The sequence below is a fragment of the Branchiostoma floridae genome, chromosome 7, assembly GCF_000003815.2.
Source record: "Branchiostoma floridae strain S238N-H82 chromosome 7, Bfl_VNyyK, whole genome shotgun sequence".
NCBI lineage: Eukaryota > Metazoa > Chordata > Leptocardii > Amphioxiformes > Branchiostomatidae > Branchiostoma > Branchiostoma floridae.
In genome coordinates, this window is record NC_049985.1 from 5,478,692 (window position 1) to 5,495,722 (window position 17,031).

At 42.0% G+C, this 17,031-nt stretch overlaps 1 protein-coding gene across 3 annotated transcripts in view; it reads left to right on the plus strand.

Annotated features, from left to right (window-relative positions):
• LOC118419549 (mothers against decapentaplegic homolog 5-like) overlaps window positions 1-5,158 on the plus strand; it is a gene marked incomplete in the record, with an annotated part of 18,059 nt that extends 12,901 nt beyond the window's left edge. For all 3 annotated transcript variants that reach the window (XM_035825983.1, XM_035825985.1, XM_035825984.1), the window contains 2 exon segments: window positions 2,550-2,684; window positions 3,212-5,158. In XM_035825983.1, the coding sequence (XP_035681876.1) occupies window positions 2,550-2,684; window positions 3,212-3,355 (279 nt within the window).
• Between the last annotated feature and the right edge of the window lie 11,873 nt (window positions 5,159-17,031).

Below are 17,031 nucleotides of genomic sequence, written 5' to 3' on the forward strand. Positions count from 1 at the left end.
TGTATATAACACTTGGCTGCATAGGGCATGTTGTTGTGCATAACACGTTGCTACACTTGGTATAGTGTCACTTGTATACTAGTAGTTCACTTTGCTTTGTAGGGCACTTTGTTACATAGGATACTTGTTGTTGTGTGGGATCATTGTTGTGATTTGCTACAAAAACTATAAGCTATGCAATTAAATTCTGTAGATGGTTCTTCCCAGTTCTTCCATGATAGATACAACTGACGATTTCTACCATGTTTACCACATTTCAGGCGTGCACCTATACTACGTCGGGGGAGAGGTTTACGCCGAGTGCCTAAGTGACAGCGCCATCTTTGTCCAGAGTAGGAACTGCAACCACCACCACGGATTCCACCCCACCACTGTATGCAAGGTGGGCAACTCTTTGTTTTTGTTTTGTTTGTTTTGCATAACCGGTAAACTGCTTTATAGCGTAACACACCAGGTTTGTACTGAACAGTACAAGCTGCATTTCCAAATAGATTTATTTGATACACTCACGCCTGGAAGGACCCCTACTCTTGTCTATAATAGTATAAGTGCGATAGGTTCTTTTATGTGTTGGGGTTTGGCTCTCCTCAAACACAGGACTTCCATTCAATGTCCTATCTGAAGGTCAGGCCTAACCGAAGCTAGGTACTCATTTTTCACCTGAGTGAAGTGAGGAAAGTCGTGTCAAGTGCCTTTCCCAAGGGCACAACATCTGTGGCACATCAACGGGTCCGAACCCAGAACCTCCGTGCCATGAATCAAACACCTTGCTGATTGTGCCACTCTTCATGTCTTTATTGTTTTCTGAGACCATGTTGGTTCATGATTATATGGATCACATTCTCTGGTAACCCCAGAACTGATTCGAGCATGGGAAGAAAAAAAAGTGATACCTTCATTATGAAATCTAAGTAGTAGTCAGGAAGGTTGAGCAAAGGACTGAACACACAGAACATAGTATTAACACTTCTTTAAATATAAACACTTCTTTAACTGTGGAATTGGCTTTGGCATTCTGCAGAATTAGTAGTATCCATTTTTCAATATTTTTGGGTTTGTATAGATACAACATCAATGAAGAAAAAGTTCAAGAGTTTGCTCGAAAGCCATAAACGTTTGATTTATACCACCAAAGATTGCATGCAACAGCAGTAGCAAATGCACTATATTCTGGTATAATCCCTCACCAGATGATAATAGGCATGGTGTATTGCTATCACAGACTTTTCACTGCTAATACAGCCCATCAATTCGTACATTATCAAGACCTGCCGGGGTTGTCAGTCTGTCTGGTGGGGGAAGAAGTACCCAATGTATTGATTCCGACATTGTGATCAATACTTACTGACAGGAGGTATGAGGTATGGCCTAGTTAGGCCTGCGCGGATGGCTCTATCTGCTGGCTGTCATCCCCCCGATTCCTCGTAAAGTTCCATCGGAGGGTCGTAAAATTTTATCTCGTCTCAGGTCTTACCTCCATGTAAGCCATTTTCCAGCAGACTGATGAGAAAATCGATGCGTTTTCGTCAGGATTGCACGGCAAACCGTAAATTCTTATCGTACACCCTGGAAGCTGCGGCCGGGAGGAGGAGTTAACGGGAATTAAACGGCGACACCACAGGGCAATAAACAGCCCATAACCCGGCGGGGAGAGTGGCTAGTTGACAGGTATTGATCCTGGCTGGTCGCCACATCATCTCCCTGACCTTGACAGCCTTCAGATCGCACGATTGGGATGAAAACGGAGCTTATCTGATCCCAAACTGGCAGGTTTGAACCCCGTTTGATCCGCGTGAAATACGGAGAGGATTAGCCAAGAGTTGATGTCCCTGCTGATACAGTGGTTATGGCTTCCGATGGAGATGGAGAGAACAACTCTGCCTTTGTTGTCATAGCCACTTTAGATACAGTTCCACAACCAAAGAGAAAATCTAGACTCCAGCTACTGATACATGTTAGCTTCAGGAGTATTGATGGCCAGATTGTCCTTCTAGGGTGAAGGACTTGTACTCCGTATACATCACAGGCTACGCAGACAGATAGACTTACTTTGTGGTTTCCTCTGGACTGTAAGATTTGAAATTGTAGGCAATGTTTGTTCTGACTGTGGGAATATGGAACATAGTGGGGTGCTGCGAATTTTGAAGTATTCACCTTTTTTTCGCAGTGTTTTTATCATTTAATGACATCCTCAAGACACACCGTAACTGATGCTAGATTGCCTTCAGTATGAAATCTAAGAAGTTGAACAAAGGAATGAACACACACAACATGGTTTTCCAATGTTTTCTTACAATTTATGGCTTACATTTTATCATATTGCAGCTTTATACAGTGAAGTTTTGGCCACAAACTTTTTTTAGAACGATGAGTCAATGATGTCACGAGTTGATTTGCACAGTGCTGCAAACTTGAATGAATATACAGCACCGTGGTTTAGTGGATCAAATGTTAACAGCATTTGGTTCAGGCTATGTTGGTGGGCAGTCATGCAGCAAAGATCATAACTACACAGTTCCTAACCCCTCCCTGTCCCCTAACCCTTCCAGATTCCGCCAGGCTGCAGTCTGAAGATCTTCAACAACCAGGAGTTTGCTCAGCTGTTGTCCCAGTCGGTGAACCACGGGTTCGAGGCAGTCTACGAGCTGACCAAGATGTGCACCATCAGGATGAGCTTTGTCAAGGTGGGAAAAGATTCAGCACATTTGCTAATCGAAATATAGTGGAGATTTTGTAAATCAGATGAAGCCACGTGTTTTGAGTAGTAACAGGATCTATGGGACAGTTTGTGACAGTTTGTCTTTGAATTTGGTTTCTGATTTATGTTCTTAAAGTCTTTTCAATGTAATGACAAGGGGTGGGTACCACTACAGAAAATTCAGGGACAGGTACAGTTCAGATACAGGTCTGGATCTGGACCTAATTCAGTCATTGTCTGAGAAAATATATACATCATGTACAGTCCGGACATTTTCTTTTTTTTTGTATCTTTGAGTGACAGAGTACTGATGGAAGGGGACCATATATACATCATGTAGAGTTGGGACATTTTCCTTCTGTTTTTGAGTTACAGTCCAGACACTTTCCTTCTGTCTTTGACTGACAGACACTATAGAATACTGACAGAAAGGGGCCATGTATACATCATGTACAGTCTGTACATTTTCCTTCTGTGTTTGACTGACCTTTGACCATTTTCCCCTCCCCCCAGGGCTGGGGAGCGGAGTACCACCGCCAGGACGTGACCAGCACGCCCTGCTGGATCGAGATCCACCTGCACGGCCCCCTGCAGTGGCTGGACAGAGTCCTGACCCAGATGGGCTCTCCGCACAACCCCATCTCCTCCGTGTCATGACACCGCCCCCCTCCCCACCACCCACCGCACAATTTCTACGTAGTCCTGCCAGTCACGATGCAAGCCTTCAGCCGCCGCGTCGGTCTGTGACACCCGCGTAAGACTCTACTCCACCCGAGGCAATGTCCCACCCGGTAACAACGCAGAAATGTTGATCAGCATCCCACCCGTCAAACCCCACAGGACAGAACAAACGCAGACAAACATGCCGGCTGTGGCTTCGCCGTCGTGACTAACTACACTTACTTGAAGTGATCAAAATTGCACAAGTTCTGCATATATATAACGTTCAACAATTCGCTGAAGAGCCTGAATTGAGAATTAGCGAGAATTCCCCCCTTTCTTATTGATTCCACCGCTATTTGAAATTCTTATACAGGCGCCGTGAATGCAAACGAATCTTGTCAATAAATGTAATTGAAATTTCAGCTGGCAGTATATGCCATAAATATTGAGAACAATTTTTGCAGGAGAGCTGAGATACTTGTTGTTCACGTGCTTTGTTGATGTCTTCCGGGAAACTATAGTCTGTGCGATACGTAAAACAATGAGAAGAAATTTTGTTGTATTTATGCAGCAGTTTGTGGTCGTGGGTGGTTTCGTGTATACGATCAGTAGTGCAGTCAGAGAAAATGTGGTCGTCGACATGTAAGGAACAAAAAAGTGGAAATTTGTACTTTAGGGAAATGTTGGCTGTTTCAAACAGGAGGGAATCATCAGCAAACCAAATGTTAGACACACGACTAAATAGAATACAGTGAGGACGTTTTAGTTTAGTGGAAGGGAAGGCTGTTCTTGAGATTGTCAGAAGGTTACATTATGTTCAGTGCTGCTCTTCTGTAATATGCATTACCTCATCCGCTCAGAGCATAGCAGGAAAAGGATTATTGACCACATATACTTACTTCCAGCTTTTTTATCCACAATCTTTGTATTTGTACTCTGTTACATTGTTCAAGGTCACTTGTGTTTAAGTGTTACAAAAAGCATTGAGAACAAATGAGTATTCTTAGTATAGAGATACACTTTGTGCATATTTCTCAGAGCCTTTCATTACCTTATGTGCTGGACATTGTAAATGTAATTGAAGATTGTTGCGCTGACTGTTTAGAAAACCATTTTCATGACCTGGCTTTTCTGTCAGCCTTCACTAAAGCTCGTACCTTTATTTTCGCCCTTCTCGTAGCCAAATGTCTAGGAATAGAAGGTAGGAGCTAGCTTTGATGAAATGAGGACTCTGTTCTTGTAACTGTTAGAGGAATAGTTAGATGATGAGATACCGCCGAATTATGTAAGGATTCCTTTTGTTTGGTTCCGACCACAAAACGGAGTGAGGAAATTTGATAGAATGTCGATATGGATTTAAACAATGTTCTCCAGAATGATTTTGTTGTTACAAGTATTGTCCAAATGCATTTTCTGTTGTATTCCGCTAATGATTTGAGCTGTAACAGCCCTGAATCTTCCGACGTAGACAGCAAAATGCATGTTTATTTTGTCTCTGGATCTCCGAACCACTACGCAAGAGCTTTACACGTTTTTTGGTCAACGTTACTCTCTTCAAGCAAGCATCCATACTTTTCAAGAATGCAGTTTGTGACATAAGATTCCAGAGGAACACAATGATGAATTATTTGACAAATGGAAGAACAGAAAGGAAAAATCCTTGTGATGCGTTAGGATACGAGCTCCTCTGTCAGACCTCTAGCAGCAAAGTAGACTTAGTGGAACATGTATGTATGCATCTTGTCATGGTTGTTATCATGTATAGATTAAAAACAAATACTGCACAGGAGCCATAAACAACGGTCTGGTGTGTGTACTGTTTGTGTGGAATAAATAACCTCGGAATAGGACAACTACTCTGAACAGAGACGGGGGCGCCACAGGTTATCTGGTACTTATGATACGTTGCTGCAGTCACGTGGCTACAGCATAACGACCCAGATGTAGCGGTAGGACGGTCCATTCATACAAAATTTGTAGTTTAGTATTTATATTAAAGTATAGCTTTGGTACAATTCACGTTTCGTATGACATTACGAGGAGGTATGACCCTGACGGGAAGGGGGAACTCTGCCATTTCTTCGTCGGCAGCAGGGTCATGCCTCCTCGTAATTTAGAGCTCGTCGTCCGATCGATTTTCGCCTAATTTGAGGGGGGTATTACCAATACAGATGAAATTCCGTGTCCAGTTAGAAACCATCACAATTCCATGACCATATAGGGTGAAAAATAATTTCAAACGATGATTAAATAGGGTAGTGAGATTTAGACCAGTGAGAGACTCGGGTCCTGTCTTTGGGTCATATATATCGAACGATCGCAAACTGAGGCCAATCGTGGGATAGTCGGACACATAAAAGTCAGCTTCTCTTTGTGGCAATTCTTGTTGGTGGTTGGTTTTGATCACAGCCTGCTTGAAAATTCTGCGACATTAAAATCACACGAGGACCTATGACAAATGGGACTGCACCGATAGCGATGATGTTTCACGGGCTTGTCTGCTCAACGTATGAAAATATGAAAAACACTTTCCTGTTGTGTCCGTGAACATGGGTCAGATAGAATCGTTTTTCAGATGTATATGTCAGTTGAACACCTCAGTGGCTCCCACAAGTGTGTCAACACCCACTTCAGCAAATCAGTGTTGAACGTAAAACCTTGCGGATGCCGCACCTGCGTTTGCTTTCAGAGCAAATATAACAGTAGTAACTCTCCAGCAAAAATGCACTAACGCCATAGCATAGGGCTTTTCAATTCGCTAGTCTTTTGATGTATGGTGGACTTTTGGATGCTAAGGTATATACCACCAGCTTCACACGTGGGATAATACAAAGCACACAGTCAGTGGACATGAAAGAGAGCGCCAAGGGCCTGCTTTGTGAGGCTCTTCGATACTTGAGAGTAGCTGAACAACTTTGTGTGCTCAACACGTGCCACCTTGCCAAGATGGTATCTCCGTACAGAAATAGTCTACAGACATTGTTGTCTCAACAGAAGAGGTTTCCACTTTCTACAGACGTTAGTTGTGACCTTGAACTTGGAAACTCAGTTTGAGAGCTAGGAAGAGGGGAGCTTTGGCTTTCAGCAACACCGTTAGTATGTTTAATATGTGCTCGGTCAGTCCTAACGCCGACTAGGACATGATTTTGTGCACAAAAAAGTACAGCTTCAAGTTTAATCTGGAAAAAAAAAGAGTTCAAAAATATTCTGAAAAGAGTTCGCGAGTTCGTATACGTATACTTCTATAATAACCGGCCAGCTTTACAATCTATTACACAATATGGAGCCAACTCAGATACACAGTAACAGCGATATGTGAAAAGGAAGGGAATTTTATTGCCGATAGAGAACTTATTCGATAGCTTAAGCCATGGTACGTTGATAATTTCTTTGTGGTGAAAAACTATGCGTATTGTACAACAGGAAGACCAAACCGTCTGCACTTTTTTCAAGAACGCGAAAAAAGTTGCAATTTTTACTTCTGAAGATTCCATCTGTGTCAGGGCGTACGATCATCGTGCGATCATTGTGCGATCGCTTTCTTTGAATAGTCGTGGATGTGTCTTCAGAAATTCAACTGTCTTTAAGCTGTCTAAAAACAATTTTAGTTCTTTGTGGGTGGTTTGTTCTGGAAAAAATCCGATTCAACGGTATTATAATCGTACGTCGACGAATGTGGCCACCCGTTAGTTAGTTGTACTTTTCAACATGTGGTTCTTGAACTCCAAGTCCAAACACAGGTCAGTCGGGTTATCAGCTAACATATCATGCCAAGGAGTGACTAATGCGACATGGCCGACCCGTGTGTGATTGTGTGTGTGTGGTTAGGAGACGTCCTTGCGTGTGAAAGGACCGGCTGTTTGTATTGGACTGTCGTGCCACTTCCGAAAACACCGTCGGGTGATGGACATGTTTTGTCCAGACGCTAACCGTGTTTTGGTAATTCCCTTCCTGCGTTTTGATGAAAAACAACGATAAGAAACGTGACAGGCAGAAGTATTTGACCGGGATCCCGTGGTAACCAAACTTATTAGCCACACTCATGGATGGTTTATTTGGTGGGACGATTTCGTTCCCTTTCCGGTGACACAATCTCTTGATTGCTAAAATGACAGGGCTGATTTGGTGTCCTACCCGAGACCTGGCCAGTGGAAAGTCAGGAGAAGTATGATTTAGCCAGGCTACTCAACGCTGAACTATTGAAAATTGTGTACGGCGCTGTATCTGTATTTTCAGCCTGTGCGATTGTTCTTCAATCTATCTATAACATTACCACAGTTAATAACGGAAACTGAAATGAACAATGATTGTAGTGTAATAAGGAACGTGTTAAGTTAGCCTATACAGTGGTAACTCTGGTCGGGATGGCGATTTGTAAGAATCATTTTGAAGTAAAAAGCACATGCGTACACGCAAACACGTTATTCTAGTTTTTAAGTAACCACAATCTTAATGATAATGTACAAACCGCTTTCCCACACTTAGAAAAGTAGCAGTCCTCAGTTATAGACCATAATTGTCTCAACCCTGATGACCCAGAGTATATGCGGCCTGCCACCGTATGTTGCTGTATATCGCTCGATATGACGACAAACCATTCATTCATTCGTATCGACTATGTTAAGAGCTTGATGTGACTTGCGGGCACTATAGATTTTGACGAGTACCGAAAAGGAAAAGGAAGTTCAAAACCAGCCAAGAAACTTTGTCAACTCGTATAGACTCCCGGTGTGAACACTTTCGAGGTGAATTTGGAGTGGAGAAATATCGAACTGCATGCACTTTGAATCCACTTCCACTTCAATTACTCTACTGCTCAGTAATGTTACTGGGTCTCGTACTGGCCTTCCGGTTGTTCACTTACTGATCGTTTGTAACCTGCATTTGTATGTCTATGCCATGTTTTTATTGAGACCATTTGTAACAAATCGCACTCAATTCAGGAGGTCTGTGGCCTCCTGCTCACGTGGATTTGTGTGTGAAATAGATAAAGAAATAAAAAGCACCTCGAAAGTTTTGAGCATGTCAAAAATATTCAGTACGTCCACAAGAATCAGCACACAAGTACCTGGGATGCATTAGAGTGCACTAGCACTGGGAATCCACTGCACAGCCTATTTGCCAGCGTATTTCGTGCAATTCTCCGTCTGGTGCAATAATGCAGTACCCCGTACAGTTAACAGAAGTGAGCGTCAATCCGTTGTGCAATTAACTGGCTTGAGTCTAGGCCGGATCCTTAAATCTGATTAGAGACTAGCACTTGTGTGTTCTGTAGGCTACGAATAATAAAATATAACTGAGCGAGTCCGGCACTTTCTTTGAGAGTGAAACTTCAAAAAGCTACTCCATCCACGACACGGCGTCCGCATGGAAGACATCAAAGCGACTGTATTGATATACCACAGAAAGATTGGACCAACCGCCAACATTTGGCGGCAAATACTGAGAAGACTCCACTTCAAATTTGTGTAAAAAGTCGTTCGATCAATGCTTGTAATAAATAACGCGTTAAATGGCCCCTGGGCCCGGCACCGTATGTCCACGGCGTACGCACAGGCGTTCAAAAATTCACGGGGCGGCCATGAATTACGTATTGGCTGCATCGATGGTGATTGTCGCCTGTTTTCCGATATCAAATCCACAGTTTAGCACTGTAAACTGCAGACGTTGTCAAATAGGCGCAAATAAAGGAATGTTTCAACTATAGAGCGGGTAGAATCAAACTGTGATGATTGTCAAGGCCAGTGTATATGAATGCGCGGTGCTTTTCCCAAAACACAGTTAGCTGTTTAGCTGTACTACATGTAGATGGTTGGGAAAACGTAGCAAGTCAAATTTTGTATGTTTTATAAATTTTTGGGACAATAAATACACAATCTACTAAGCAATGCGCAACTGCTTGTGTTGCAGTGAGTCCGTGTATGCCAATCTGCTATGCATGTATTTTGTCTGCTGTTTTTCGATTGTGGAAAAGTGTCCAAAAATGTGGCGCCTAAAACGGAAGGTTATGGCTTTCTAGACACCATTACCGCCATTTAGGACATTCTGGGGTCACAGGGAAGGCCTGATTGCATAACTCCTGGATCTAGGGGATTGCTGACTGGCTAGGGACGGAGGATGTGAGGTTAACGATGGTGTGGTTGCTGATACGCGGCGCGCACACATTTTTAATGGTTTGTGTCCTATAAACGTCAGATTTGACAAACGACATTTTCTCCGCACGATTTGCGGCTAAAATTACCAAGGGACTGCAGGGAAATGTCTTTCACAACTGTAAACAGGGGTGTGCCAGTTTTTGAGCGCCTATCCTCATAGATGTGAAATGTGAAAGTATCGCACTGTTCGAGCATGCAGATAAGCGCGGCTGTTGTAATTTACTGGTGTATTTGTTTGTTTGCTTGTTTATCTTCCTTCATGTGAGCCAGCAATCATGTTAATATTGCAGAGTGGCAGCATATAAGGCTGATGTGGTGTAAGAGGATCTTTGCAGAATTGGAAGTGTGGTTCAATGGTGTTGGAGTTGAGAGCCAAGATGACTAATATCTATACTCACACAGCAATGTCAGGTCATTAGGGGTACCCACTTAGAGATTGTCACAAAGAAAGCGGAGTCTCGAATCTAGACGTTTTTACTGCCGTTGATAGCTCAAGGATAACGTCTGTCCACTACCATTATGATATCAAGTACCAAAGTTATCAAGGAGCTCCTTGTATCAACCAAGGATTGATGTGTTCAAATATTCGTACTTCCTAACACTATCGTGGAGTGCACCATCAAACACAGTAGGAGCATCCTCATTAGATAGCTTTAGCTTTAAACAACACTTAATTGCAGCTAGATGTGCAAAGGTTAGATGTGAAAGGTCGTTCAGTGTAATCTAACCAGCTGCTGCCGCGCCGTGTGGCTGGAAAGCTGCTAAGCCGAAGAAAGGTTATACCGGCTATATAGAGATAGATACAGGCACAAAAGAAATACTGAAAAGGAATGAAGATAAATCATTTCATTAGTAATGATCCTTTCCATTCTCAACAATCGTCAATTTTGCGTAGCCTCCATCAGGCCTTCCTACGGGGGTGCTGGGATTTGTAGAATTCCGACAAAAATCGGGGAAACTGGCCAGTAGGGGAGTTCGTCCACGCTAAGGTTCATACTTCCCCTCCTGCGCGGCCGACCAACTACTTTGGTAGCAAAACTCTCCTAGCAGATTATCCCCCCCTATAATAGCCAGCGTAGTCAGCGTAGTCTGATAGAGACTGAATTTTGCTACTGTAACACAAAATAACCACTTCTGTCCACTGTTATTCATGAAACACGAGTTGTGGACTGTCATTTCAGCACTAAGGACAGAGACAGTCTCTAACCTAATGGGTCTCCGAGGAATGTTCTTTCCACGGTTTTAATTAGAAATGATCTACTTGATCCATCGGCCACTTAAGGCATATGTGAGACGGCTACTTTATATTCAGAGCCAAGGGTCCAGCTTTGTAAATGTTTTATCGAATCAAGGTCTGGAAAAACACATGACTGCAACCCCAAAAATGTTCGCTATGAAGAAACGACGACCTTCTGTTTGTTATGAATGACTAGAATTTCACTTGGATGACGTTTAGATGAGTTGTCTAAAAGAGTGGAGCTAATCTGAAAGATATTTCAAATAAAACATGTCATTTCGCCCACCAGTCAATCTGTGACCTTTTCGCCAGCCCACGCCAAAACTGAGAATAGGTAGCATTGCACGAGTTTGGCATTTTACCAGAACGAAACAGATATATACGTTATACGGTTATAAAAAGTAAGGAAAGATGAGCACTAAATTAAATCAAAGGACGGTTGACTTCTCATGCATGTAACGACGTAAGCTGTGGTGCTTTTTTAGTTTTTTTTTTTTTAAATTTGTTTTGCATACACGGTAAACCGCCTTAAGGCGTAACACACTATGTTTGTACTGATTAGTACAATCTGCAACTAAGGACAGATTTATTTAATCCATTCACACCGGAAAAGACCCCTAATCTTTTCGATAAGTGTGGTGGGTTCTTTGACGTGGTCGATGCGCGACTCTCCTCAAACACGGGACCTCCATTTAACGTCCTATCCTAAGAACGACGTTAACGGAAGCTAGGTACTCATTTTTACCTGAGTAAAGTGAGGAAAATAGTGCCTTTCCCAAGGGCACAAGATCGGTGGCACATCAGCGGATTCGAACCCAGAACCTGTGGTTTATTAATCGAACACCCTGCCGATTTCTCCACACGATGTTTGTGAGGAGACTGATGTGATTAGCCCTGCACGTTTCTCCTGTGGTCCATTTATGTTGACGGATGACGCCCGTCTCGCCTCTTATTAGCGCCGGGGAAATTGCGTCTCGGCCGGGATGTCAAAAACCACGTATCAAGAATATGCTGCCAAATTACCCACCTTTTCCAATAGCCGGTCTGGCTATATAGCTCTCCTCAGCAAACTTTAATTACGGTAAAATACATGGGAACATATTCGTCTGGTAAGGGCATGAAAAAGGATGATGTGTTTCTGGTTACCGGACCTACGTCACATTCCCAGACCGGGGCCCGGTCGGGCAGCCTTCGGGAACGAAAAGTCTGATATACAAGACACATAATTAATTACACAACACGTAAAGAGAATAGTCGTGGGCATTATTTGTGTATATTTTTACGTCCACATTTCTATTTTTCGTTTTCACAGACCCCGATTTGGAAATGTGACGTTAGCCCTAGTACCTGCCGACTCCAGCCTTTTAGAAGAGTCGACCGCGCTGGAAAGGGGCTTACAATTTTTGATCTGAAGGACGTGCAAGAATGGTCACCTACTGCCTACTCTATGTTTCCACTACCGTAATCGTAAACATAGTACTACCTTACCTCGGCCTAATCCCAACACGTATGTTTGTAGGACCGTGATACCATGTACGTGTATCATGAGTTGGTGCATTTAATAGCGGCGGATTTTATCACAGAGGGTCAGAAGTACAAATGAGAGGCTGTTGTTGAACATTTGGCGCGATATTAAGGAGCGAAGACAAATTTGTTAGAGGTGTATCTGGCGCGGTTCAGTAGAAGGGAGGGACAGAAAATGGACGGAGTGTGACTGACTAGCGTCGGTTATCAGAAGCCTGCAGTTGCTTCGTGAGCGTACATTAAAGCAATATTACAGAGTGGGTTGTCATGTATCACTGGGAATGATGTAACTGCAACCTAACTACTCTCCAAGCAGATGTTAGGCTCCGGCTGTTTTTTTTATCGGGCCTTCTACTTTGTACCGTTTTTTTTAAATGTCTCACGGCCCGGAGCTAACTGGAAGTTTCTTATACTTTTTATAGAGAAAGTAGCAAACCATTTAGTTAGATATGCAAAATAGCAAACCTAGTTATATCCATTCTCCTACGCAGAGGGACCACAGTCGTGTCAAAACTGTTGGGGACCGGGCGTTAGGAGGATGGTTATATCTATCTATGAATAAATGGTTTGCTACTTTCTCTATAATAAGAAACTAGCAGATTTTTGCTACTGTCAACAAATGATAATCTTTATTGCATGTTTATGGGCTAAATACACAAATGACCACAAGTGGTCTAATGGGTGAAAAGGAATAAATACTACTCTCAACAAAGCAAAACCCCAACAACTGAAAATGTGAAGCTAGAACGGGGACATTTCTGTAGCACTACAGAGTAGGTCTTTCAGTGTGTGAAACCATGTACAGTTGTCAAACCTTAACCCAGCCTTTGAACCTCCCCCTCTTATCATAATTGTTATGAAATCCTGATGACAAAGTGGTGATATTTCTAGCTTTGGCACTATGTATGGTGTTAAACTGTCACCATCTATATTTCCTGCTTATACTATATAATGTAAATACATATCAAATAGATGATCTCATCTCTTCATACAATACCGTGATGTCATTATGAATCATCAACACACACACACACAAACACCTCTCCTCTGATCCACATACTTTATTCTGTAGAAAGCCTGAAATCTCATAATCTGAGGGATTGGATTGAGCCTTGATTACTGCTTTCCTGAGCAAACACATTAGGTACATTTGCCTCCGTAATGACGATAAATCACTCAAATCTGCATTTACCACTTTCATCAGAAGCACTGCATATCATCACAGTACACATATTAACAAATTTGCACAATATATACTGGAATTATAACTCCATTATCATAAATGTCATCAATGCATTCTTGTTACAATGTCTACAGTCGTCAAGCACTTTACTTGTATAACGAAATTGCAGTGGTGTTTTAAAAGTCATTTCCATTTGTCAAAATCCTATAACTGTGCTCAGATCAAATATATCTATGATAATCATATTTAGCAATGGCATGATATATAGAATTGCACTTTCAAAATTGATGCAATACATTCATGTATATTTCAAGATAAACCATTATGGAATGTTTCCCTTATCTTTGATTAAATCATTCATTTATATTCTGCAACAGGAACAAATAAAAGTAAAGTAGAGCTACATGTAGGATTGTACAAAAAACAACAACTACAGTTTAGTCTTTGATTGACATTCTTGTTGTTTGTATAACGAGTCTCTCAAATCATACATTGACTTACAGCTAAGCAATCCAACAAGATCCCAAGCATGAAGACAAAAGTCTTGCCTATCGAAGTGATAAGAAAACTAATCTACAACTTCCTGTTCTTGGTTTGGTGCGAAGGCTCGCACATCTGTTATCGTGTTGGGCATTGTCAACACAATGTCATGTCTACTTCCCAGCAAACAATGGGAGAGTCTCAAGGTCAGAGTCAAGGTCAGCCACGCAGCACAGACACCACCCCCGCGCAAAGTCAACGACTGAGAGGGCGCGACCAGGCCTTTAGATTTACTGTAGCAACATGCCCGGCTTAATCCCACGCATAAATCTAACGATTTCTCAGATAATCTGAGCTGAATTGGGGTGAAGGTTGTGTGTGAGGGGTTACGGACAAAGAGAATCATGTTGCGGGCGGATGCTCGCTCGCTTTGGACCAACTTCTTGCACAAACTTTGTTGCCGAATCATCCCACAGTTTCTGGTACTATGATATATAACCTCCGGTGAAAAATTAGGGCCCTATCGGCGGCAATATATTCCGGACTGCCACGAGGCAGCTTGTGACAGGGTAGCATCTCCGCTATATCCAGATTGACGTAGCTCATATCTTTGTCATGAGGAATCACCAACGATGGGCCATAAAGAGTTTCCCTGGTAATAAATTTTCCATATGGTACAAGCCTTATGGCATGGTCATATATGTAAACAGGCGAAGAGTCCTGATACACTATTACTTAACTCCCATTTCTGGAACACATAAAAAGGGTGCCCGCATAGGAACGTAATCTTTCCACTTAATTGTTTGCTATAGACCATAATGTGATTGTGGTCCAAAACCAGTGAAATACTGTACATTCATCTATATTTGCAGGGACCTAATTTTGTAGTGAGGGATTGAGGTTTTCGTGGCATTTGTGGTTTAAACAATCCTCTACTAGTACTGTAGTAAATACACTGGAAATGTATATTTGCAGTGTGAATTTCTGGTGAAGAGGGCACTGCAAAAATAAAATCACATTTCAAGGTTTACAGTAGTTCATAGCATAGTCTTTGATAAGATGAATTTAATGAAACACACCCAAACTACACCTCACTTGAATTCCAAAGACTAACTTTTTAAAAAATAGAACAATTTGATATCAGGAATTTTCCTTTCAGTAATGATTGGTTCTCTCCTGAGGATTGAAAAGTTGAAGGACTTTACCTTGAAAAGTCTATGACAGTTATCCGTCATACAAAACTGGTAGTACAAAAAACAGTCATTATGTTGGAGAACCCAGCAATTTTCAAAATGCCACCGAAACTTTTGCCCACGATTTTTTACCAATCTAAACTTCGTCTGGCTCTTTCTCTTCCTTCCTTGAGTGGGTGAAATATCGCTAATACCATGTCATCACGATGGTGACAAACGGCCTGGTGGGGAATATCCCGGTTATTGAAGGAACAATGGCAGCACATCCCTCACTACTGGCAGAAATATGTTGATCTCTTCAACTTTCCTTCTGTGTTGTACTCTTTAATTTGACAGGCGGATCAGTGGTAACATGTTTAATTTCATATCCTAACCTGGGCGCATTTGTCACGCTGACAATTTTGGGGCTGGGAAATATTTTTCTTGCGAGGGATCGAAGTAATCCTCGTATATTGCAGACTTGTTGGCTCATTGTCAACCCTTTCTTCTCCAATGAGAAACTGCCGTGGTTTCGATTGACGACTTTGGAAAAGCGAAAAGTTTGCTGGAATATTCATCTTTGTCAGACTGTATGTAATAATAAATGCCTGAAGTCTTACTTATAGATCCACCCATTAATCCATGGTATGAAACTTAAGACGACAGAAGTGGAATACTTTTTGTTACAGCAAATGAGTGAAAGTTGATGTAGGGTGGAGCTGCCACAATGGGTTTAATTGAAGGGATCTAAATTTGAAGCAAAAGTAGTCAGATAACCTGATAGTAACAATATTACTATACTTGTACAGTATGGCAATCAAGTGTCTTTCCATAGTACTCAATACAAATATGGCGCATGAAAGGACCATGCAAAAAAAGGAGAAAATTCATGCACAAATAGCTATTTTTGACGAATCACCTTACGCATTGCAATTACTGCAATGATAAAGAGCTTCAAAAACATACACGTCAGTCAATCTTGTATAAGTGACCATCTCTACGCAAGGATCACCTAGCCCAGGGTTGTAGCCAGCCCAAAATCCTAGCCAATGTAACCATTTTTAGGTGGTCCCTTGTATAATTTTTCACATTGACACAAGAATTAAGAATCTTGTCTATAGCGACCACCTGTCCACATTGACCAGATTCTCTCAGTCCCCTCAGTGGTCTTCTTGGGCAGTGTTGACTGTAGTCATGTGTAGAAAGTAAAAAATAGAAACTGAAATCACCACACCTTAATCTAAATCAATATACAAATGTATGTTGTCATTGCATCCTGAAAAATCTACCTATTGAAGAACTATCCTTTGAGGTGGTAGCTCACCAAAGTTGAGGTACATTGGCATGGCACTGTGTTCAACCAATTTGACAGAGCGCTCAATGAGTTAACATTAATAAAAAACAAATCTTTTTTTCACCATTTGAGTGTTTTGTTGTCTTTTTAGGCCTACTTGTACGATTTGTATGATACATGTACATTCCAATTATATGCTGTATTCCCATCATAAAGTCAATAGTAACACAGACTCAATTTGGAATGCAACGACATTGCCAATGTGCCTCAGTCCGGTGAGATACCCCTTTTACTGGAGCCAGTGTTCTAGCCAGCCTGAAACTTGTTTCTGTCCCCTGGATTTTGAATGGAAATCCTGTTGAAGGCGCCACGATCCAAATTGGTCTGGGGGCACGCTCCCCAGGAAAATTTTGAAATCTAGACCCTCTGAAATGCTATTTCCTATAATTTGAGGGGCAAAATTTTGCTGATACACTCAGCTTGGTTCAATTAATATCTTTACATGCCAATTTTTGTCGGTTACAGAGGATGGAATCGGCGAAATTTTTGTCCATCCCCAGCTGCACAATTCCATCAAAGGACAGATGCTGGCTACAACCCGACTGGAGCACAGCACAGCACAGCT